The sequence below is a fragment of the Thermobia domestica genome, chromosome 11 (genome assembly GCF_964235325.1).
Source record: "Thermobia domestica chromosome 11, izTheDome1.hap1.1, whole genome shotgun sequence".
NCBI classification, from domain to species: Eukaryota; Metazoa; Arthropoda; class Insecta; order Zygentoma; family Lepismatidae; genus Thermobia; species Thermobia domestica.
This window is the reverse complement of record NC_137464.1, coordinates 2,763,554-2,790,047: the sequence shown is the minus strand read 5'-3', so window position 1 is coordinate 2,790,047 and position 26,494 is coordinate 2,763,554. Positions and strand designations below refer to the sequence as shown.

The following is a 26,494-nucleotide window of genomic DNA, read 5'->3' as shown; positions in this document are numbered from 1 at the left end:
TAGAGCTTTTAGCCCCAAAGGGGTATAACATTTAAAATTTCATTCATTTTATTTTGGGAGTATGTATTAATACTTATTGCATATTTGTCGTTGAGTTCCACAAATTTTGCAATGACCATTATAGACACAGTAGCCATCTGCAAATATAATAATCGATCTATCTTAGTGATCGACATTATCTCAATGGTGATCGACTACATGATCGACTGGTGAAGGCAGCAGGAACACAAACACATGATGTGGTGGGCTTTAAATGTTTTTCGATATTGTAACTATGAAGTTATAAAATATAATGAAACCTCTAAGTAGACAAACTCCACACACATTGAGGAAGAAAGTAAGATAACGTTGATAAAAATGGTGTGGAGGCCACCAAAATTTGTAGTTGTATTAAGTGCTGTCGGGACCGTGTTTGGCGGCGGAATTCTATTGAAGTAGGTGTTTTTTTTCTTTCTTTTCGAAATAGCTATTTATCTAGATCTAAGTTTTCATTTAATGTTTAAGTATATGTAACAAATGCACAAACTAGTAGGTTACAAAGCTTTCCAAAAAAAAAAAATCCAATTTCGAAGTACAAGGCTGATTACTGTACAGGTACAAGAGGAAGTGGGAGCAAATTTTAAAATTTTACAAATGAAATGCAGTGCTTCAAAGGAGATTACGCTTCTTCGTGGAAATCTTTGAATAATTTCTATACTTTCTTTCTTGGTGCCTGCCTACCAACTGTGTGTAGATTTATAAGACATTACTCGAGCAGACGGTTCTACTAAATTTTCACACATTTCTTATATTTTCAGGTTAGGTTAGAGCTTTGTATTTCTATCAGGTGATCGTGCATTAAATTAGGAGGTCCATTGCTACTTGCTAATTTATTTCAGGAGGGCTCAGTATAAATACAGTGTGGACGTATGGCATAAACATTACAGCGCATAAAACACGAAGGACTAACTTTGGGACTGGGGGACCACAATCAAGTGTAAAACCATGTTTACAGGAGAAATGAGTTGATGTCACGTAAGGGTAATTACTAAGTACTAACATAGCCTAGCCTAGCCAAAACCATCAAAAACACAGAAAATATACGGAGAAAGTACGAATTTTAAGCAAAGAATTCTGCCCCCACCCCCAGAGCCCATAATCGTCATCTAAACCAACCTAAACCATCAAGAAATACAGCAAATATAGCAAGAAAGTACGAATTTTAAGCAAAACGTTCTGGCCCCCTAATTCCAAAAATATGCCAACATGAACCAATCTGTGGTAAATGGCCACTAAAAGTCATGAATGCCATCTAACAGGAAGGTTCTAGAACACAGGTCTTCCCATATATGATAGTAGCCAGGTTGTTTCCTTTCTGTACCAATGTTTAATATGTAATTCACATAGTATTGCCGAGCGAGGGCACGTGGTTTCCTATCTTTATTACAGCTAAATGCGAAAGGGGACCTATGTTCTAGAACCTTGCCCCGTCTAACCGAGTCAGCGACAGGAGTAGGCTGTATACATAAACAAGGCTAGTAGACGAGCACACTTACACATTCAATAGGCACTTTCACTATCACTGAAAACTCATTTCAATATGCTGTGCACTGACAGTATCCTACTTATATTCACGCTCTCATTCCTTCACGAAAAATAAGTTCCTTCATGGCTAAGCGGTTAGCGTACGCGCTTTTGAGGCATTCTAGGTCAAATCACAATTTGAGAACAAAATTTACCTCACCATCTCAGATTATCATGAAATTTTGCACGGGGTTACTATTCATATAGACTAAGAAAAATACCAAATTTCAACTGTATATATCGAATGGTATTAAAGATAGAGCTAAGTAGAGTTTGGAAAAAATTACCAAAATATGTTCAATTTATTTTGAAATTGGAATTTCAGCTCTCCTAATTAAGGTAGAGAGCTGGTTGAGGTGTCATTTTACAGCATTTTTCATGCCCTTTCCTGTGGTATACAACATCATATAGGCTAAGACAAATTTTTATTTTCAAAGTCAAAATCAACATTTTTCAAAAAGTACACATTTTAAAATTTTGAAATTAATTCCATAAATAGATAGTATTGCTGTAAAGACCTGGAAAACATGAATTTGGGATGATAATGGGTTCATTGTTAAAAACAATTAAAACACTGTAGTTTTCATTAATACCCTGTACCTAGGTGAAAAATACACGAATTCATTTATTTATAACTTGTGGGAATAAATCTGAACACTAACATCAAGGGTACAGTAATAGGTCTAAAACGTATCATACCTACTTGTAATCTGCTCGCTATACTTATTACCTCATAACTAACTAAACTAACTCTATGGCCTATGGAACCCGGAGGTTCAATGCCGCGTTCACAAAAGCTCTCCACTGACTTCTATCCTTAGCCAATTCAATCCAGTTTCTACTTTGTATTCTTATCTGTGCGAAATCCATCTTAATATTGTCCTCCCATCTGCGCCTAGGTCTTCCTAATGGTCGTTTTCCGATTGGTCTTCCAGTCAAGACTTTGAAAGCGTTTCTACTTTCTTCCATTCTAGCTACATGACCCGCCCACCTAAGCCTCCTAGACTTAACGATCCTAACAACGTTGGGTAAACCATATAAAATAATGTAATTCCTCGTTATGAAGTTTCCGCCATTCCCGTTCCACTTAGGTCCGAATATTCGTCTCAGGATCTTGTTCTCAAATACTTTCAGTCTATGTTCTTCCCTCAGAGTAAGTGACCATGTTTCGCAGCCATACAGAACAACAGGCATGATTATCGTTTTGTATATTTTAAGCTTCAAATTCCTCGACAGAATTCGCGACGACAAGAGATTTTGAACCGAATAATAACACGAATTCCCTGCTTTTAGTCGACATTTAATTTCTCCGTGAATATAATTTTCCTCTGTTAATATTGATCCTAGGTATTTGAAAGTATCCACTTTATCAAAAGTATTGTTTAGTATTTTAACGCATCCGTAATTTGCTGTATTCCGGTCCCGACGCACTTCCATGTATTACTCATACTCATACACTTATTACCTCATACTTTAAAAACTAACTTAAAGCAAGTTAAAGTGCTGATACTTCTGAACTTTAAAATAATATTAATACAAGTTTCACAATTAAAAATGTTACTGTAAATAAACGTGGTTTGTAAAAAGCATACATATATCACTGGTACAACAGCAGGGTTGGCTGGTTTAAACAATTTTTTTTTTATTTTTATAGAAAAAAACAATTGGTGTAAAAAAAAAATGCAGAAATGTCACAAATCGTAATCACAGATGCCACGTGGATTTCATAGTAACGTTTTCACATATCACATCGAATCATCTGTGTTAGTTGAATCTAATATTCCCCTCGTAATTAAGGAGTCCCGATGAGCTCTCAAAATTTCTCCCAGGTGGCAACGAAGTAGTGGTTCAGATGCCACTTCAAGTAATATGTCCAATCCTTCATAACCTCGCTTTTCCACAAGGAGTTAAGCGTAAACAAACCAAACGAATTGAAGCAAGCTTAGCGAGTAGGCATGAGTTCATTGCCAAGCAACAGGGAGCCTTCCTTAACTACACAAAAGAAAATCTTAAAGAATTAGAATTTGCTGTCATCTGTGATTTTTCTGAAAATTGTAGCACAGAGCTACCACTCGACAAGCTAACAGGACACAATCCATCCTTTTGTTTCATATTTCAAACCGAAATGGAATCCGGGACCGCTCGCACCAAAGACAAGAGTGATAGCACCTACGCTACTCGGAGGCGCTGTGAAAAGTTAAGAATATAACACTTAAGTAGCAAAGCAATTACTGAAAGTGGAAATGGTGCAGTGTTTTACCCAATGATAAAAACATTGCATTAGCCTGTACTATATTCATTTTCCTATATATATATATATATTATATACATATATGTGCGACTTAACAGTGCACTATTTAAGTATATATATATATATATATATATATATATATATATATATATATATATATATATATATATATATATATATACACACTAGTATTGTATTTTTAGGTTGTTTTTACACGTCTTCTGGCTAATCTTAAAGAATTCATTAAACAATGCGTTCACTTCTTCCACACCAATATCCAGGGTGGAAAAAAAAATCATAATATGGTAATTTTTTTTAAATTTAAATCATATCTTTCTCCCCGTATATGAAGAAAAAAACATTAGTAATTACCATAGTATTAAATGTTAATAATGCCATTTAAGTGAAAGTATTGGGATTCAATTTTTGAATTAATCCCCAATTGTTAACCTATTTTATCGGAAACAATGTTTCTTAAGGATACGGAAAAAGTACTGCAACATTTATCAACATGACACTTTTTTCACAAAAGTTACTGATATTTAGCAGGGACATATTTTTAAGAAATCGGAACTAGCTCGCGGCACGAAATACATATAAAATACATAAATTTCGTCTAAAGTTATAAAATCTAAAAAAAAAAAAAAAAAAAAAAAAAAGTTTCGTAGAGGGGATTGGACCCCTCTAGATACGCCCTTATTATCTGAGAACAAACAAACAGACGTCCAGACAAAAGAATTTTCGTCTTAAATGCCCATGGTGATTTCCCCGTTGGAATAGTTAACGATTTAGAAACAATATGGAACGAAGAGAAGAAAGCAGGATTTCCCCGTCACCCGTTCAAAATGAGATTTCCCTAATCATCCTCTGCATGACACCGGTTTTCATATTGTGCTGTACATACATTTGAGTCTCATTGTAGAAAGGGTGTTCAAAAAGTTTTGCACAGTGGTCTCTAATTTTTTTATTAGTTGCAGGAGGAGAATAAAATTTTTTGTGAACATACTTGGAACATTTAGCTATAAATTGGTGTATAAAAGTATTTTCTTTTATTTACAGGTGAGCCATAATGGACCGTGAAGTAGATGTCAGGTTGCGACAACGGTCGGTGATGGAGTTCCTCTTCAAGACCAGTGATGACTCTGACACATCAATTGACAGCAAGTTGCTGCCTGCTTATAGGGAGGGCACATTGGATCGCAGCAGTATCCAGCGGTGGTTGCAGAGGTTAAAGAATGTGATTTCTCTCTACTGGACAATCCACGATGCGGTAGATCATCGACGGTAGTAAGTGATGTGAATAAGGAGACCATTAATCAAATCATCCAAAATGACAGATGTGTGACGACACGACAGCTTGCTGAAATGACTGGTTTGTCATTGGGTAGTGTGATATCAGTGGTACAGTCACTAGGGTACAGAAAAATTTGTGCACGTTGGGTGCTTAGATTATTGACAAGAGATATGAAAAAGATGAGGAAGGATGTGTGCGAGGGTCTTATGACGACCTTTACTGAAAAGTGGAAACAGTGTTTTGACGCGTCATTACCCAGGATGAAACATGGTTGTTTTTGTCCGAACCTGAGAGCAAAACACGTCTGAAGAGCCAACTGTGCGTTAAAAACATTTGATAGTGAGAAAGACCTTTTCCTGTGTCAAGCGATGGTGTAAAAGTCAATCCCCAGAATTTTACCAAAGTGAATTTACATCATGGAAAGAACGTTGGACCAGATGCGTCACAGCTGATGGAGGCTACATTGAGTAGGCTCAGTGTATAGCTAAATGTTCCAAGTATGTTCACAAAAAAAATCATTCTCCTCCTACAACAAATAAAAAAAAAAAAAAATAGAGACCACTGTGCAAAACTTTTTGAACACCCTTTCTATTATGGTTATTATGTTTCATAATCAAAGTAACAGAACAGAAACGGATTTTACTTAATTTTACTTTCAATTAATCTACTTCGGAATTTGATTTAAATCAATCCACCCTGCCAATATCGTAGAAAATTCTACGTTTAATTTTGAAATCTTAAAATTAAATGTGTCTTTTATGACAGGGTGGTACGATACTGTTATAAGTGGAGATATTTGTAAAAATACGATCATGGCAATTTAGACTTAAGATTATGCATTTAGCACTTACCTGATATGAAGACTGATGCTGTTTTTCAGACGCCAGCGTCACATTTTTTTTTCCATGGATTCTTATTTATGGTAATGAAGGGACTGACAACATTGAAAAAGGTTTCAACAGTTGTATGAAGAGCTGCCGATTCACAGAACAAATTGTCTTTACAAACTTTTATCTTTTTCTTCATATTGCGCTACAACCTCAGATTAACATTATTTGGAATATCGTCACTTTTATCAAACTAGTTCACAATGTTCAATATTAAGTGACCACTTGACGTAACAACCCATCTTGAGAACCTGAGCCGCACCAACGCCATCAGTCATCGACGTCCAACGTAGCGACGACCACTTGGTCACCTCGCTGTGTCGCCGGCGTACCAGGAGCTTTCTAGACCTAGTGGCCGTCACGTGTTTTATTCAAGTGACTCCCCAGTTTGCCTCACGACACTATGTAGACGCCGGATATTGGGAAACACCGACCGGCAATCGAACCCGGGACCACGTGGACGTGAGCTCAATGCTCTAATGACTAGGCTACGTTGTTCCCATGCTATTACGTAACCGCTTTAGCAAAATATTTGATCGATTCTTGTTTTGATAATGTGTCATCAGATAACGATATTACAGATATCTCTTTGGTATGTTTTTCACTAAGGAAGTTCTTTGCTATTACATTTCTTGCAAGCAAAATTAAATCTTCCCCAGTTGTATTACGTTCATTTCTAGCGATCAGAAGGACGAATTCGTTAGAGGGCAAGAACATAGTTCTCATTTTTTGTTCAACATACCGTACAATGTACTTAACTAAATTCTGTGAACCATGAAGTTGCGGAGTTTTTTCTTTTGTTTTTTGTTTCGAAAATATTTTACTGGTTTATCAACAGATTTGTTATGTTTTGTTTCAAGATGGCGTCTCAATGTCGACAATTTCTTAGATTTAGTCGGTAACACTTCAGAACAACTCAGTGGCGGAGCGTTCACCTCTGGTGCATAGGGACTGGTTCGATCCCAGCTCGCGCCAAGTGAGCTTGGTGCTGGACAAACACCGTGGCGTAGGTTTTCTCGGGGTTCTCCCACTTTCTTCATTCCACCATTGCATTCATTTCTCGTCATCACCGTCTCCTTTAGCCTGTCACGCATAATCGTGGGACGTAAAACTTAAAGATTTCATTTCATTTCATTTCATTACAAACAACACGTTGTAGTCTGTTTCCACCGTCTTTATTCAGAACGGAAAAACCCATTTGTAAAGAGGGTGAATAATATTTGCATGATTTCTTCTGTGAATGAACTTTATTTACACTACTAATATTTTCGACAACGCTATATTCACTAGAATTATCGTTTAACGATCCATACTTTATAAGATCGTGAACGAATTATCATAAGTTTTGTTGTGAACTCAGTTATTTCATCAAAAGCCGAAAAACTCAGTTAATTGTATACTATTATAAAGTTGCACTGCAAAAGTAAACTCAAAAAACATAGGATGTTTATTCTCTCACTAAAATTGAATAAAAGACCGAACTTCACTCAAAGCAAAGGGGGATGGATTTGGTGGGGAAAGTGAAAGAGGGTACCAAAGACAATGGTTCACCTTGACGAAAGATTTTCATAGATTTTAATTTTGTCATATAGTTTCATTTTCATATAACGAGCCAAAATATAGTGTACGTGAAAGAAACTGAAAAAATAAAATTGACCACTTTTCAGTCTTGGCTCCTGATGATCCGTGGACCACAGTTGGGAAATACTGGTATATTATATGTTCGTATATTGAAAGCCAAATAGTTTTTCCGAATTGCCCTCGTGTTTGTCAACAACTATATGAAATATGTGAATGTCTTTGGCGAAAGTGTTGAGTAGGAAATATTTTTATGTACTACATAGTGAGTTGTATTTTGTTTGTAGGGAATACACAAGTGGGAAGAAGTACACTGGAACTAACAGAGTAGATGGGAAAGTAGCGATAGTGACGGGTGCTAATACAGGCATCGGAAAAGAAACGGTGAGAGAATTGGCAAGGCGAGGGGCGAAGGTCATCATGGCGTGCAGAGACATGACGAAATGTGAAGAGGTAATTTTAGTTTGAGTAAGTGGACAATCATCATAATTTTGTTTAAATATTATGATGATAACATTGATAAATATTTATATGTTGATATGGACAACTGTCCGTAACGTATGATATCATTTTATTCTATAGCCAGACCTGAACATTTAACTTGTTAAGTTTTGTGTCCAGACATGTATAAACATATCTTTTCTAGACAGTTCTGATATAATACGTAAAGAAGCCATTAATAGTGTATGTATTCTCAATTATAAAGAAGGTATTTTGTAAAAAAAAAAAAAAAAAAAAAAAAAAAAGTAAATGCAGAAAATGTTAGGAAAACACATCAGTTAAAATATATTTTATCTTGAGTGTTGTTATTGAAAAGTTAGTGAGAAAACTACGTTTTAATTAGTTCCAGAAATTCTATTATAACGAACTTAGCGCTAATGTATAGATATTATAAGATTAATAATTGTAACTTGCATCTCTAAACCTTGCTTTGTAAATCTTAATGTTATATGTTTTATAGTGTCTAATTGTATTTGAATAGTACATTATAGTCGAGAATATATATACCTAGGTATAGATTCCTTATGCAGAAATAAAATCATGTCTCACATTTCACCAAATGCATAAGAAACTACTGTTTGTATATCGCGTTTATTTTAGTTGTTCATTGTCTTTCTAGGCTCGCCAAGAAATTGTACTGGAGACTAGGAACAAATATGTGTATTGCAGAAAGTGCGATTTAGCTTCCCAAGAATCAGTTAGGAAATTTGTTCAGAGGTTTAAAGAAGGTAACTATCAAGAGTTTAAACTAGCTTTGTCTTCAGTGAAATTAAACGCAAGATATTCTAATCACTATCAAATTAAGAAATTCCAAAGTGCAAGTTCCAATTTCACGACTTTTCAGAACCAATCGTTCTCTCTGTGTAGAACCCGATGTAGTCTGCGACACAGCCCTGTCTTTAAAAGCATATGTACGTAGATTAGCGGACTAAGATAAATATTTCATTTGCAGGGGCACGGCCACTCAGTGGTAGAGCGCTTACCAGTGTTGCCAATTTGGAGAAAAAGTCGCTAAATCTGGGGGATTCGACCTCCACGATAGCGACAAAAAGTAATTTTTCCGATTGGCGACTTTTTTGGTGATTTTTAAACGACGATTTAGCTACTTACTTACAAATTTAGCGACTTTTTGCTGCAAACAACCTGTTCATCTGTAGATAGCATTATTAGTTCAAAACTGTTTTTATGTTCTTTTCTTTCTCTTTGTTTTAACCAGCGCAAGTAATGAAGAATTTAAGAATACAGCGTACTCCTCCCCTATTCCTGCATTTTTATCTGTTATCCTTGCCCTTTAACTGAGGGTCCTTTAGTTCGCAGAGCTTCCGTTGAGAGACAAGTAATACAGCATTACCGATAGCAATGAGATTAGCTATAGATGCATGAATAAAAGCGAAGTGGGTATTCGTTATATTTGTCCTTTGGGATCTTTTAATTATCCTTCACTTTTTCTATAAAAAATACATAGCGTAAGTACTGTAGTGTTAATTATTTCGGAACTATTATGACTCCAAAATATGAACAAAAGTACCCGAAACAATGTGAAATGATCCCTGAATTCAAGAATTGGTTGTGCCCTGTTGACAAAGATGTGAGTAGAATATATTGTATGTTTCACATCTACAACTTCAAAACAATGCTTATAGACAACGGATTTCACGATTATTTTTTTATTATATATATAGCGACTTTTCACCTAAAATTGGAGTCATTTCACCTCTCGTTTAGCGACTTTTTGTGTCAACATTTTGGCAATACTGGCGCTTACCTCTGGTGTGTAGGGTCCCTGGTTCAATCCCCGGACAAATAAGTTTGTTGTGGACAGCATCGTGTCCCTGGGTTTTCTCTGGATACTCCAATTTCCTCCTGCTTTCTCATTCTACCAATTCTTCCATCATGCGTCTCTCTTAACCTAAAGGACGTTAAAATGAAATAGTTCATTTTCAAGTATTTGTTTTTGTCAATATTTTAATCTCTCTTTCAATCCTTCCACCTGATGATAGAGCCGGATTTGTTCTGAAACGTTTGTTTTGTCTTTTTTGGTCTAATTAATGCGAGAGAACATTGAAATTAACATTTTCTATTCCTCTCGTTTATTCACAAGTTATGGGTTTTGTTCGTCGACTCCCTAGCTATGTTTACTCGTTAGAAACGTAAAGATATAATGTAAATATTAGATATTCTGAAAAGTCAATTATTACCTGCCTTTCCCAACCTTGTTTATGCAACTTAATATTAGTGTTTCGATTAACTTATTTAAATTGAACTTTCCTGAACTTTCCTTTGAGTGAAATAATACAATAACTATCCTGCAGTATGCTATAATATTTAATATTAAGAATACATTGTTACAAAAAGACAGATAAGAAGGTGAACTTTTCGACTCTTCTTTCATCATCCATTAATATCGGACGACGCTGGCGTCTCTGGCATATAAAATTTGGGGGGAACATCAAAGAAAGTGATTTAAATGGTAGTACCAAGCCCAACTTGCTTATCTTCGATTCCATTTGTTACCTTTCTGCTTACTTTTGCAGACCCCCTGAAACATGTCAAGTCGTTTCACAGCCTGAATATTATATTCTAAATAAATATAATTATTATTATTTATATCATATTCTGTCGTTAGTAAATAAATTAAATTAGAATATCGAATATTTTGTACTTCAAACTATTGGGGGGACGCGTCCCTCTCGTCCCCCCCCCCCCCGCCAGAGACGCCCATGGCGGAAGAAGTGTCCTTGAGTGCTTTCGAGATTTCTTCTTGTCTGTTACAGGTTAGTTATTGCATTACGTTTAAGAAAAATGTATGATACATTTTCGTTATTACATAATAAGTGTTAGCTTCTGAAGTAACTCATTTAATTTAAGAGATCACCCAATTTAAGAGTTATTACATGAATCCCAATGAAAAATTGGGTATTACGAAATAAAATGCAGCTGCCAAGAGAGTTATATAGGCAAAACAAAAAGAAATTTAAAAGTTCGAGCAAAGGAACATAGAGATTCAAAAGTGGAAAATTGGGTGTCAGGTTTATTGAAACATTTAAAAAAAAAAATGCAACGCAGGGGAGAAGATTAAAAACATTTTATTTGAAGCTAGAAATGAAGTAGAGAAACTGGTTTTTGAAAATTTATTTATTCATTAAAAAAAAAAATCTATACAAGGGATGGCTGAGTGATGAATGGGAGGCGGTAATTACAAAATTTTCACAGCATTGGCATGAAATAAAAACAACATGAATTGGCAACCTTCCAACAAAAAACAGGAAAGGCGCACAAGTTGACTCCGCCATATTTTAGTTTGCTTCAACATCATCTGTAGATCTCTGACGCACTTGACAACGTGTTTTTTGTACAACATAGCTCTTCCCCTTGGTAAGTCCGTTCCATTTTCATTCCTTGATGTTTCTATTCTTTTTCTTCCTGTTTCTAACCTCCGTGACCAAGACTCCAGGAGAGAGTCGAAAGCCTGGAACTATAAAAATTCAGGTATTACAGAAATCTGTAAGTGCAATAACTTATTTAAGTTACAAAGTATTTGTAGGACGATGCATATAGGTTCAAAGACTATCCTTTTCGGTACAGTTTAATTTCTAATAGCAGAGCCGAAAGGTTTCTCTAGTGCTGCATTCTTTATTGTAACAAAGATAGATTGTCATTAATGATAGAGTATCTTACGTACAAGTGTGACCTTAGAGTTAGAATTAAATTATTTTCTCCTTTATAGAGGAAAGTCAGCTCCACATTCTAATCAACAATGCAGGGATTATGAGATGTCCTCACAGCCTGACGAAGGAAGGAATAGAAATGCAGTTTGGTGTTAATCATATTGGACATTTTCTTCTTACAAATCTTCTTCTGGATGTGCTCAAAGTAAGCTTCCAAGGAAACATTTTTCATTATATGTAAGACCGCGTTACCATTTTACATGAATCTTGTAGCTGTCATAAAAAAAAAAAAAAAAAAAAATCTTAAAACCCTATAATATTTCTCCATGTAAACATAGTCTTGAAAAGGACATACATTTTTTCCATCTTGCAAGGAATTAAACCATGTACAACTTTCTGGGTCGTCTTGCTTGCTATCTGCTATCGCCCTCCCGCTAACATAAAGAAAAAAAAAAAACAGTTTCGCCGCTTCCGAAACAACGGATTCTTTTGGACGGGGAGGGGAAGCGCGTCAAAATACATGTGATAATGAGGAGGTTCACTATTTGTCCACTAGAGTGCAGTGCTGAATGGATGAAGATATCCGCAGCTTTCGGAAAGTTGTAATGTGTAAACAGTAAATAGAAAGATCGGGTTGCAAAGTTTTCTTACAACAGCTACAAGAATAATGTAAAATGACAACGTGGTCTAAGATAATTATTATAAGAATGTGTATTTGTATTTAGAATGAAAATAGCTATACTTCTAATACGCCGAGTATACTGAACAAAGTTAGTCACCCCTTCAAGAACTAACATTGGTCCATTCATATTGTTCTAGAGCATTTCACTGGTAACATGTGACTAATCCATCATCGCAGATGCATGACCATTGCGGCTAACTGGAATGAAAAGGTAAGATAATATTTTTAGCGTCGTAGTGAATAAATTTGTCGATGTGTTGGTGTATTAAGGCAGACTGTCGAACATGCCTACAAGGAACACTGTAACACACATGTGAACCCAAAAGAGCGTTAGGATTCTGGCTGGAAAAGGATCCTAACCGAAAGGGATTACCGATTATCATATTTGCGCGAATATAGGCTGCACTTTTTTCTTAAATTTTGGCTTGAAAAATCATAGTGCGGCCTATAATCGAGATTTTTCTCCTCAGATAATAAATCGTTAATTTCAAAATGACATGTACACGTATCTTCTGGGTTGAAATTAATACAATTATAAGTTACTACAGTTACTTTTGTAAACCAGTAATGACTTAAGAAGGAAATAGCAGAAACACTTCCACCTTATTCGCAAAAAAAATGCCACCTTCATTGGGTACCGGTAACACCTTACATTGGCACAATAAACACTTGTATACTTAATACTTTTATTAACAGAAATACGTATCTTCGTTATACAGTATATATATAATATATGCGGTATATTTATGTACTGTCGCTGTTCTTGAAAAAAGAAGAAGAAGAAGAAGAAGAAGAAGCAACTTCGTTTAGCAAAACTGCGTCTGATTCTTCACCCTCGCTAGACGATCTAGAATGCTGCTCAGAGTCATTATCACAAAGAAGGTAATCTTCAGTTTCATCAACATTATTAAAAATTCCAGTCTTTTTCAAACTTTTTATGACAGGTTCTTCCGATATTGACCGCCAAGCAGCCAAAATCCAACGGCACAATTCTGACACAGATGCACGTTGCAAACTGCCTGCTGGCGTCGAAGTTGTTTTGTTCATGATGTAATTTCTATAGAATAGTCTTACACTAGCTGTGAATGGATGACTGATACTCACATACAAAACTGCAATACTCAACTTTCTCTTGTGAATTTAGTAGTGCGGCTTATATTCGCAAGCGGCCTATATTCGCGCAGATACGATAATTTCATGTCTGCTCAGCCAAACTTGATAGGAATTGCTTCAATCCATGAATGTAAGCTGATGGCAATAAATTTCAGAAGAAAACTTGATGCAGTGGATGTTTGTAATTGAGTGGGATCAAAAAGGCCACTTCTCATTATGTTATAAAGTAGCACGCCTTCAATGGGCTTAACAACACAAACACTGTCCTTAACGAACTGGATATATATAGTGTAGTTAGATGAGTGGTTCAAGCTGGAATAATAGTTTATGTGATGATGAGGCAATGTTTCGTACCATAACTTGGGCCCATCTATTCATACTGATGAGCGTGAACCGAACTATGGGTTAAGGTATATAAGGATTTTATTATTTATTTTCATAAAGTTGCGTAAATATCTATACTTTAACTTATTATGAACGAACCTGTTTATTTGGACATTTTTAGTGACTAAATATTGCCTTTTCTCCAATCTCACGATGCAATAGACACTCCTGTCTTCATAGGTGACAACTGCCGTGTTTACAGTGCTTAAAAAGTCTGTACACGGTTTGAGGAATATTCAGGTAACCTGTAGTAGCTGTTTGGCCTGCAAAGTCCTCAGATTTAAATCCAGTTGAGACTCTGTGGGACTAATTGTAGCTGTGGCAGAAACGAGAAAATAATCATCTCGTATTTTACTAAAACTACGGGATCTACTGATGAGCAAGTGAGTTATCTGCAACTTCGTAAAGTCACTTCCAAAGAAAATGCACTCCAGAGACGGTGTTCCTAGTATTAGATAAATTCTGCGGAAGTTATCTAATTTCTTGTGTGGTCTGCTTAATATTCTAGAAAAAAGGAACTTTTTAAAAAATTTTAAACTAGTTCAGAAAGTGTAGGGACGTAATTACTAATTGATAAAATGGGATGCATATATGTTAGTAAGTAAAATCCAATATCTTAACATCCAAAGGCACGCATTCTGTGAGCGGTTTCTAGGCGTTTTTCATCCCTTCCTAACGCATCTGAAGAAAACTTGTTACATAAAATATATCATTATGAAATATTCTACTAATCCGTAGGATAAAAGTGATCCTTGCTATCATAAATTACGTAGATCATACATAAGGTCACAAAAAACAGTCAACTGGTGATCTTGAACTCATTGAACTTAGAAGTACACACTTAAGACATTTCGTTACCCATAAATTAGGAAGACAAGAAAATCTTGCTATCGAAGTACGAATTTATCATATCATTTTTATTCTACAGAATGGACAAGCAGAGAATTTCATACTTCATGTCTTTTATTGTATATAGTACGTTTTCTTTACATGCGCTGGAGAAAAGGTGACGAGTCCTTGTATCTGTTCGCTGATTATGTGCTTTTCGGATGTTTTAATACACAAGTTTTAGGTAGTGATGAAATTTTAGAGGAACAAGACGCTTTTGTTACTGTATGTACTCTACCATTACTACAGATCACATGAGCCAAGTTGAGAATCTTTGGTAAATCACGTCCTCAGCTAACCTTTGTCTTGACGTGAAAGTTATCAGTTGTATTTTTTTTTTTTTTTTCCTATCGTTATACCCGTAGTATGTCCTTTGAATAATGTTTCTTGTCAGTCATCTGCTGACCGGTTTCTGTTTCTCTTTCCCAACGCGTCGCTTTTTTGTAGTGTCCACGCTTTCGCTTCTATTCTATAACAAATGAGTATCGTTTCACAGGGTGAAACGAAGACTTCCAAACTATGTGAATTCAATATTCAAACTTGAAGTACGAGTAGTACATCTATAGCTATTGTAATAGAGTAATAAGATGAAAGATAGAACCTGTGTCTCGGACGCTGAATCCGTATCAAAACCCCGTTACTCGTTATCTCTTACTGTTTTCGTTCTATGGTGATAAAGGTTGAAACCAAAAATCGTTTATTTCAACCATTTCCGGTTTGAGTAGAGGGCAAAGGGAGGAGATTATCCTTGAAACACTGAATCGATTGTAAAAACTTTCTTCTTGATATCTTGTGCCGTTTTTGCTCTACGGAAATAAATATAATAATAGTAATAATAGTAACTTTGAACCACTTTTGGTTTTGGTAGAGTTTTCTGGATTGTCTTGATATGTTGTCTTGAAACGCTGAGTCGTTTACAGAAAACATCTTCTCACTGTTACCGTTTTCGTTCTATTGGGATAAACGTTGAAACCAGAAGTAACTGTAAATTTAAACCACTTTCGTTTTCAGTAGAGTGTTGTGGACAATAATCTTGAGACGCTCAATCGTTTGCAATAAACCACTTCTTCTATCTGTTGCCGTTTTCGTTCTATGGCGATAAACGGTGAAACTGAAAATGGTTGATTTCAAGCACTGCTGGTTTCAATTGAAGATTAACGCAACAGATGGAACCTATTCTTGGAACACTGAATCGATTACAAACAAACGCATTTTGATAGCGTTTACCATTTTTGCTCTACTTGGGTGTCTATCATTAATACGTTAAGGGGGACTCGTGCTGGTTGCACGACCCGAGCTCCCACTATTTTTGGCTATTAAGGGACGCCTGGGCGTCGTTAAATGTCGGCATCTCTACCATTAATACGTTAATGATATGTCAGGGTGCCTGGCGTCGTCAAAGAGCCGGCGCCCATTGTTAAAGTATGGGACTTTGGGGGGAATTAGGGAAAGAATTCACTATATAAGGGACTGCAACTTTAATATAAGGTGGGAGTTTACTAAGAACTACTAAGGTTCGGAATCTTCACCAGCCTACCAATTCAGGGAACTCTTAATCAGTCTCAATAGTCCCAGAAGCCTAGATCTAAGGTCCAAGAAACGATACTGGGGGTACGTCACATATATACTTGCTCTCCTGTTCCTTACCGACATTGCTATGTCATTGCTTTCCTATATTGGATTTTAGTTATAATATTCAATCAAGATATTTCTCCACCACATTATTGGGGCCACGGTGGCTCAGTGGTAGAGCGTTCACCTCTGGTGCTTGGGGTCCTGGGTTCGATCCCAGGCCCCGCCAAGAGAACTTTGTGGTGGACAAGCACCGTGTGCGTGGGTTTTATCGGGGTTCTCCCGTTTCCTCCCACTTTCTTCATCCCACCATTTCATTCATTCCTTATCATCACCGTCTCCTTTAGCCTAACCGGCATAGCCGCGGGACGTAAAACTTAAAGATTTCATTTTTTTCCACCACATTATTATACTCTTCGGTGCTGTATTCGGATTCGGACTGACTTAAATTTTCTTGAAATTAACTTCGGACACAAAAGACAGATATTGAAAGTTGTATTATAAGATTTCTCAATTCCTTGACATATATTTATAACGCCGAATAGAAAGGTTAACTTTTCTCAACGTGATTTGCTTACTCGGTTTCAAGTTAAAGTGAAAAAACAAAAATTAAATGATCAAATCAGCGTTAGTTTCTGTCCAATTGATTTTTAGTTCCAAGTGAAAAATTTCTGTTCAGGAACACTTTGTCTCGTTATATCTTAAGTTCAGATTACTATATGTGATACGATATGATATGGCAAACAAAATTGCAACTTGATTAAAATCAAGAATTGAAAAAAAATTCAAAGTTCCAAGTAGCAATGGTGAAGTGGTTGTGCATTCATCTTGCTTAAAGTTCAGTTTGAATCTATTCTGTATAAATGCAATAATGCTAGGACCAGTCTCGCCTTGGTTGGCGGCTCCGGCTTGCTCCATTGCCAATTGTGGCTCCAGATTCTAAGTCCGTTTGCTTACGGCTTGTCGCTGATTGCGAATGTTTACCGAAGCCTGACAATACTACATAGTGGAAAGCAAAGCTATACATCGACCGAGCATTATGATGGAGCGTCTCCCCTATCTGCTACCGCGAGTAAAAAATTCTTTTTCTCTCTCTCTCTCTCTCTCTCTCTCTCTCTCTCTGTGTGTGTGTGTGTGTGTGTGAACTGTGACGGGAGATTTTGTTTCATGATACCACAACACACACTTCCTTTCTGCTGTGCTGACACCACTTTTAAAGAAATGACTGTCGCGCTGTGGTCAGCTGCAGTAGATGGCAGCATAGTCTGTAGCATAATCTTGAAGTATCATACAAGCAATGTTTTCAGACCGCATGCTTGAAGCATTGTTTTCTTGTTATTAATATTTGTTATCAGGGAAGTCATATGTTCACCCTGTACTTTATAACGGTCTTTCCATGCTTTGTCTTTGTAATTTGTCAAACATTTTGTCTTCTGTTGCTATAGGCGTCTGCTCCCAGCAGGATTATTAATGTTTCGAGCGTTGCTCATACCAGAGGGAAAATCAACAAAGAAGATTTGAATAGTGAGAAACAATATGATGCTGGAGAAGCCTATAACCAGAGCAAATTAGCTAATGTCCTCTTCACAAGAGAATTGGCTCAAAGATTAGAAGGTAAGTTGTTCGTAGACACAGTAATAAATTAACTGAATTGAAATCGCATTGGGTAGCGTAATCGTAATAAACACGGTGAGATTGTGCTTTTTCATTTCCCTCTTATGTTCATGTTTTGAACCGTGTTTTTGTTGATCATTAATAGACTTAAGAACTGTCCATCCACAAGCGCTGAATAGATAGAAATTATGTTAAAATTATTTCGTTTTCCAAAAGTATTAGAATTTAACTATCAAAAAAGTAGCAAAACTAAAATTAAGAGATAAAAATAAAATCTAAAGGAGGAAAGCAGAATACGATTGATTAGCTCAAAAGCGAAAACCTTCCCTTTCATTACAACTATTTTTGGCCAATAGCAGGATAGATCTGCAGAGAGTTTTTATTCTATTAAGTGTACGCAGTTTCATATTTTTAAATCAATCTTTGTATATCCTAGCGTACCTGGTTGCTTCCCGTTCTATTCATTTTTCAGTTCATATATATAGGTTGTACCATATATATATCTTGAAACCCCGTAACTTTTAAACTGCTAGTATAGATACATATATATATAAAGCTATAAAGTATGAACGACAGTTTTTTGGAGATAATTTCGAAATTCAAGCAAGTAAATGTTTTATTTCCATTCTGTGTATCGAAAAGACCAATATACTGAATTTTGTGTCTGTATACTGAAAGGAAAGGTTCAAAAAAAAAAAAAAAAAAAAACTTCCCTCCTTTCCATTGCATGTGCACATTGAATTCACTCCACTTTCCCCTGACTCCTTCGGGATGGAGTTTCCAAAATGTATTTGGAAGTTCTCATATATGAAGTCTTTTCATAAACAAAAGAAAGGAATAAAATAATATCAGTATGATTCAAAGATGAGTGATTCTCACACGCTCTACTCCACTTTCTTCTGAACTACATTTTTTTAAATGTATTTTATTTTATGAGGAAAAGCGGAAAGACTATTACTTACCGCAAAAAAATATGTAGCAGAATTTTCTTGTACATGCAACAGATAGCGCTTACGGAAGATGCAACTTCCTTCATCAGCCTGTGGTAGACTTCAAAAAGGATAAAAACATGAAGGATGGTTTAAAAATGTTTAAAAGGTTAGGATATGTAAAACACACGGGAATAGAAACTCACTGACATTGTGGTATTTTATTTTATTTTATTTATTTTCATGGAGCTACACCGGAATTTTTAGAGAAGTTAGTGTTTCATTGTGAGTAAATGTGTTTTTGTTCATCCTTTATTTTTTTTAAAGGTACTGGTGTAACTGTGAACGCAGTCCATCCAGGCTTAGTAGATACTGAGATAGTAAGACATATGAGCTTCTTCAATAGTTCCTTCTCTGCTATTTTCTTACGACCTCTGATATGGCCTTTCATCAAAAGTCCAAAGAATGGAGCGCAAACAACGTTGTACGCAGCATTAGATCCAGAACTTGAAAAAGTTACCGGAAAGTATTTTAGGTAAGATGTTCTTTTAAAAATATTGTAAGAGTACTTTCCCTCTCAACTAATTGATTCGTAATGCCTCTGAGTTTACCTTTAGTCTGTTGTAAGTACTTCTCTTTTTTTTTTTTTTTTTTTTTTTTCCAAATTATAAAAATAAGACATGAAATTATTCTAAGTCAGTGGGCGGATAGAAGCCTGTTGTTTTTACTTAAAAATAGTGTTTTTAAATCGTTTATTGGCGACTTTTGTTTTCCTTGTATATTTGAGTCGGAACAGGAAAAAGAAAAGGATTAGGATTTAGATTTCTGGGCTTTCGGCATCTATGGCCATGTTACTGTCACTAGGATTAGGATTAGGAATTATATTTCTGGGCTTTCGGCATCTATGGCTATGTTACTCTGTCACTAGGATTAGGATTAGGAATTCGATTTCTGGGCTTTCGGCATCTATGCCCATGTTAGCTCGTCACTAGGATTAGAATTAGGAATTCGATTTCTGGGCTTTAGGCATCTATGGCATGTTAGCCCGTCACTAGGATTAGGAATTCGATTTCTGGGCTTTCGGCATCTATGCCCATGTTAGCCCGTCACTAGGATTAGGAATTCGATTTCTGGGCTTTCGGCATCTATGCCCATGTTAGCCCGTCACGTATGGGAGATGATGTCCCTCGGCGAGTAGATTGTATGGGGAAGGAAGAAAGCGGCCTGGGACCTGTATGTGAGGTACCATTCCGGCATTTGCGTGGTGTGAATGAGGAAAACAGGAAAATCTCACTCACTCAGGATGGCTGGCCTAAAAAACGTTTTTAGACTTCTTCGACCGAGTGGCCCCATCGGGAATCGAACCCGGGACCGTTCGCACATGAAGAAGAAAACAACTGACAGTATCAAAAGTATTCATATAATATGCTAGAGATGTCTAGCGTTGTCAACTGACGACTATATTACCAGCAAAGCAGGAAATAATGTTGCTCTCCTGAATAAGGCCGGTGGCCGGTACAGCCTTCTTGTTGGCCATGTATATGACCGGTATTGTAATGTTTATTAGATACTATCAAATATAAATTAAAATCCAGTGCAGCAATTGAATTCACCAAATCGGAATGCTGCCTTGTCAGTTTTTTTAAGTCTGTTATAAACAATCAATTTCTGAGGTTACTTGTAAAACCAGAGACGTCTAAATACTCCCACTAGGAAATTGCATTTAGTTTACTTTACAGAGGCATAGCAAGTAAGATGATCATAAGTAGGAAGTAGTATATTGATAGTTCAATTCAATGTACGAGTCATATGTCAAAAAAAGCCGATTTTTTTTTAAACCAAGTAAATGGTTGACGAAATTTATTGTGATTCATATACAAGTACATAGCTTGGCTAGTTCTTGACGTAGTCACCATGAACCTCCAGACAGACATTTCTGGTAGCATATACCCTCTGTTTAAAAATCTGCTACCTGCAAGTGCACCCAGTCCAGAACTAACGTCTTAAGTACTTCACTGGCATTAAAATGCTTTGATGCAAGTCAGTTTTTCACATGAAGAAAAAGAGAGAAATCGCTGGGTGCACTGTCGGGGCTGTATGGGGGATGGCTGAATAGTTCCCATTGAAATCTTTGAATTGTCTCAACAGTACGAGCAGCTGTGTGCGGGCGAGTATTGTCGTAGATCAGAATTTCAGAGCGTAGCATTCGTCTACGCTTATTTTGGATAGCACATCGCAGATTATTCAATGTTTGGCAATACATATCCGCTGTAATTGTTCATACTGGTTTCACAGGGTGTCTACAGGTCAAGAATGTTAAGAAAAGTCAAGAAATTGCACGGTTGGTCAAGAATTCGTGTTTTATATACCATTGATTTTCTGCGGATCAGCTTCTAGTTGCAGAGCTTGAGTTTCTTCAGTCAGTTGCACTTGAGTTGAGCCTTTTCTTGTCAGATTTCAGTCTGATGATTCACTTCTACCGTTCATGTACAGGAAACTGTATAGTATTGCAACCAGATTCATTCGCAAATTGATCACTCTGTTCAAGAAACTGGTTGGAAAGTGCCCATTGGCTTGCAGAATTGTTAAAGGGGTCTCTTTGTTTTCCACTAGTGAATTGCTCATTACGAGTGTCTCGTATGACCCTTGGCCTTGAATAGTTTGTATCTAAGAAGCATTTATCTCCATCGATGGCCGATTGTGTGAAATGGAATTACCTTCAACTTTGCGATTCCCCTTGTTTTAAGAAAGCAGTTAAATCATTTGATTGGAAGACAGATAAACTGAATGTGTTTCTTTCTAACGTTCTCCGTGACAAAGGTGTGAATAGTGTTTCACCAGCTTCTGACCTTGTTTCACGGCAATGCTGCTGTAGAAAGAGATTTCTCACTTAATAAAGAGTGTTTGGTAGAAATCTTGACAGAAGAGTCACTTGTTGCTCAGCAAGCAGTGTACGGACCAGTTACAGCTGCAGAAATGATTTCTAACGTTGAGATAAGTAAAGCAATGATTTCGGTGGTAAGAAATGCGTCATCTAGAAGACAGGAAGCTATAACGAATAAGAAGAGCAAAAAGAAGGAAGTGATTAACAGTAAGAGAAAGGCTGCGCAAGAATTAAGTTTGTTGGAGATGAAGAAGAAGAGACTTATGCAGCAGAAACACGAAGTTGATTCTTTGGACAGAGAAATTACAAATCTAACAAAAGAAAATGAGTATGTAAGTGTGCTTAGTCTAACATAGATGTTCTGTTAAAAAGTATTTGTTACTGCTTACATTTTTGCTTAGTATATGTATTTTTCATTACTTAAAAAGCTGTTTATGAGATGAGTGAAGATAAACGTTTTATGCAAGTACAAATGTGCAAGTTCCCATAAGTGTTGTGGTGACTGACATTTTTGTCACGGTAGTGAGTATTTGTACTTATGTATTAGAATGTCATAAATCACTGTAATCCCTGTCATTTAGTAGAAGTATATTCACAGAGAAAGAGTTAACAACAATAAGTAAAGCCCCATTCCCCATCGAGGATGAAAGTGTATTCTAAGAGGTAACACTGAGATGATAAAATTGGGTAAATTAGATGTATAGTCTCTATTAATTACAAGTTGCTAAGACAAAAGTGTAAAATACTTTTAGCTTTCATCGTAACCAGCCATTGGTAGGGAACTTTAATAAAGAAAGAAAAAAAAACTGAAGTACTTGGTTAAGAAAATTTGTAATATCGTCAAGAAAAGGTCAAGAAATTTGGATTCTCAAAACTTGTAAACACCCTGTTTCAATAAATCCACAAGAATAACACCCTTTTCGTCCGAAAACACGGTTGCCACGATTTTGTACACTGATGGTGTTTATTTGAATTTCTTCACTTTAGGAGAACCAGTGACGCCAGTGCATTGACTGCTGCTTCAACTCTCTAGTAGCGTACGATATCCAGGTTCCACTATATGAAAAAAGAGGTCATCCTCATCTTCCCACAGCGGACCAAAAAATTACGTGCAGCTGTCCTTCTTTGTTCTTTGTGAGCGTCTGTCAGCATTTTTGGCACCCACCTCGCATTAGTTTATGATAACCCAGCTTAACAGTTGCAATTTGATGCTGCAGATTCTTTGGCGAGTTCAGTTATTGTGACCCGGCGATTGAATCGCCCTTTCTCGTTAACGCGTTCTACCAAACTGTCCATCTGAACTGTTTTTCCGCTACGCTCATCATCATGAACATTTGAACACCCTTCCCGAAACTCTCTGCACCATTCCTTGACCTTTCTTTCACTCATTACTGTCGGTCTGTAAATGGCACACAATTCTCGATGGATGTCAACTGCAATCTGTCCTTTAGTGCTCAGAAATCTATGACAGATATCACTTCACATTTGACGGGATTTTGTATTACGGTTGCCATTTCATCTTACTACTGTTCGTACGTACGCAACACCACTCGGACGATTCTACCTATGTTGCAAGCACAGAATACTAGGGCATGGTCCTGTTCATGCTGAACTTAATCAGTGTTGCCAACCCATTGTAAAAAAAAATATATCGACCTTGTTTTCTTACATGTACTTCGTATATACCAGGATTTTTCAGAATAACTTACCATATTAGTTTAATTTAATTCTTAAGGATTTGGTTGATCAAAGTTAGGCCTCTACATGTTACATACAGTAGTGTGACTTTGCAAATGTCGCAGTTTGTAACGAAATTTGTTAATCTGGAATTTTACATCCCTTTCCAATACTGTGGCTATATAAGACATGTATCTACAGCTTACTGTTGATTCCAAATCAGAAGCTCTCGCACCGAGTAAAACCTGTACTCCTGTACCAGAGGCAAAAACGCTAGGCATACCTATTGACTACAACTATGCCACGAAGAGGTCCATTCTAGCCTTTAATTCAAGCCTGCTATTGTGGGGACTATTTATGGCATACATTAATAAAAGCAATTCATGGACTATTGCATCAAACGTAAAGAGTATCAGCACTTTCAAGCGTGTAAAATCATTCTATGAAACAGTAAGTTGCGATTTTCGACTAATGACTGTTGGAAACTCTATGTTCAAAATCGGTGTAAATAATGTAAGATTTTAAAGAAAATATATGGTTGTCAAGAAGAAAGGTCGTAGCATTATATTGATTAAAAGAAATTGTAAGAATTATTAAAATATATTTCATACCCTTTAAAATTGTTGATTTATATAAAGTTCCTAGAATTCTGTACTCTCAGGTTTTACCTCAGAAAGGAAAAACTTCAAACTGATACAGTGATAGCTTCTGGATGTCGATACAATATTTTGCACTATGTGGACAAGGATCTCTTTCTAATAATACATTATATAGTAGCTAATTTTGATATATTGAGATCGCAGCGAGTGTAAACAGTAGATTTCAGATTTATGCTGTAGGTTCATACATTATCTCAATATTACTAAGAGGAATTGAACTCCAAATGAAATAAGCATGTTAGACCGAAAGATCTAAAACATTGATATTAAGTTATTATAAGAAGAAGAAACTATAAGTGGATATTTTCGTAATAAAGATTTCAGTGATTGTAAATTGAATTCTAACTAATAAGTAAGGTTTACATGTCTGCAGGTTGCGAAACTTAACGCTGTGCTACTGTCTACAATCCTCCTCTTCGTTTACAGCACGTGAAGCTGATAAACGTCAGCTTCCTTTAACACTTGCCTGACTAGCCCGAATAAACTCGGATTTTAAAAACATTCACGATATTATTATCCCGAGTTAACTCGGAAAGTTTTGGAATAAATACGTCATTTTTGTACTTGCTCGTATAGTCTCGGCCTAATTAGTTTCACGTTGTATGTGGTAAATGGAGTTCGTACAGAGAGATTCGTATGTTAAGTTACATTGTTTTCGCCGATAGATGTCTCTATAGTACAAATTTTAATTTATGTATAGAGCAACAAATGAAACGAAGACGTACACTTGTTGTGGACTACAATAACACTATGGATTGGGTCGATCGCGTTGACCAACATCTTGCAGATTATACGACGCCCAGGAAGCGCGGCAGGAAATACTACAAGAAAGTCTTCTTTCATCTCCTTGATCTAGCCGTATGGAGCTCATATGTACTGTATAAAAAATGCGGTGGCACCAAAACTCATCTGGAATACCGGTTAAAGATTGTAAATGACATAATAAAGCTGTATCATATCCCATCAATGTCACAGAAATTTGGACGACCAAGTACACATCCAGCTCCACTACGACTTTCACGTCGTCATTTTCTAGAGTTTTTTTGCCACCCATAGACAGGAAGTCAAATCTTACAAGGCAGTGCAATGTATGTTCCAGAGTTCGTGACGCCCGTGGCAAGAAAATCAGGAGGGAATCCCGTTATTATTATCCTGACTAGAATATGGCTTTATATGTTGCATCATGTTTCGGCGTGTACCATACAGCACCTAATATTTGAAATGTAGAAATATGCATAGCAGATGCATATGGTGGATGATAAAGTGTTTGCTCCGAGTTAATTCGGTCTAGTAACTAAATACTCGATCTATGCCAGTAACATTGGATTATTTTTGACTCTTTTTCCCAAAATTAGGTCACATATAATACAATTGTTGGATAACCTAATAAGGTTTATAATCGGAAGAAAGTTACACAATTTGGTGCGTATAATATTGCTCCGAATAAACTGGGGCTAATAAAAGACACTTTTTTTTTTTTTTTTTAACTGCAATATCTTGGTTATGTTAAGTTGTGGAACCAAAATTGATTCATTGTAAGCTTTATCATTTAACGTAGTTTTAAAATAAATAATTAAAAAGACTGTATTTTTGGACTCCATTTGGGAAAAAAGTAGTAAGGCAAGTGGTTAACCACACAATACGTTGTATATTGGTTGCAAACCATCTCACTCTAGGACTAATGTTTTACTGGAAGAACCACGTGCTGTAGCCAGGTATGGTTCTGCAATAAAAATATCCGCTGACTTTTATAATTCTTTCGTTAGTGTTTTTCTCAGTTCCCAGCGCCCTAATTGTTTGGTTTTGTTTTCGTTTCAGCAATTGCTCAGAGCAGCCAGCAGCGCCACAAGCTCAAGACGAAAACATGGCTAAGTGGTTGTGGATAGTTAGTGAAAAATGGAGTAGATTACAAACGTAATTTATATTTTATTGTGTAGAATTTATAATTGTACATGAATTTTTATTAGTAAATACTTTATTATGTAGTACATTGTTTTCATTTATATTGTTTTTTTTCTTTCTGATTATGTTTACGTTACTATTACGAGGCGCATCCAGAAAGTAAGTTACGAGAGTGCCCCAAAATGGCACGAGTGGTTAGAGCGGGACGCGCGCAAGCAGGAATGAACACCGACAGGGCCGGATTTAGCATTTTGGCGCCCCTAGGCCCATAATTTTTTCCGCCCCCTAGTCCGGGTAAAGTTATTTTATTAAACTTTTATTAAAAATTATATCAGGCCTATATGTTAATTGCTTAAACACCACTCCACGATGCAATTTTATCATTGCAAGTTTTTTGAGGGATTTACTTGGTTCTGGGCTTAACAAAATACCGTTAAAACAAAATGCT

General features: G+C 36.3%; 1 protein-coding gene across 1 annotated transcript; it reads left to right on the top strand.

Annotated features, from left to right (window-relative positions):
• Positions 1-193: 193 nt before the first annotated feature.
• On the top strand, positions 194-26,129 carry LOC145663821 (retinol dehydrogenase 13-like). Its single transcript, XM_081729913.1, has 7 exons — positions 194-434; positions 7,861-8,026; positions 8,694-8,802; positions 11,802-11,947; positions 17,827-17,995; positions 19,252-19,459; positions 25,963-26,129. The coding sequence occupies exons 1-7, from the start codon at positions 358-360 to the stop codon at positions 26,060-26,062; spliced, it is 975 nt and encodes a 324-aa protein (XP_081586039.1). The 5' UTR covers positions 194-357; the 3' UTR covers positions 26,063-26,129.
• The last annotated feature ends 365 nt before the right edge of the window (positions 26,130-26,494 follow it).

Bases quoted from the DNA above. Each gene is read 5' to 3' on its own strand.
- LOC145663821 (XM_081729913.1), top strand. From the start codon at position 358: ATGGTGTGGAGGCCACCAAAATTTGTAGTTGTATTAAGTGCTGTCGGG. The intron at 8,803-11,801 runs GTAACTATCAAG...TCTCCTTTATAG, and splicing joins TGTTCAGAGGTTTAAAGAAG to AGGAAAGTCAGCTCCACATT. The intron at 11,948-17,826 runs GTAAGCTTCCAA...CTGTTGCTATAG, and splicing joins TTCTTCTGGATGTGCTCAAA to GCGTCTGCTCCCAGCAGGAT.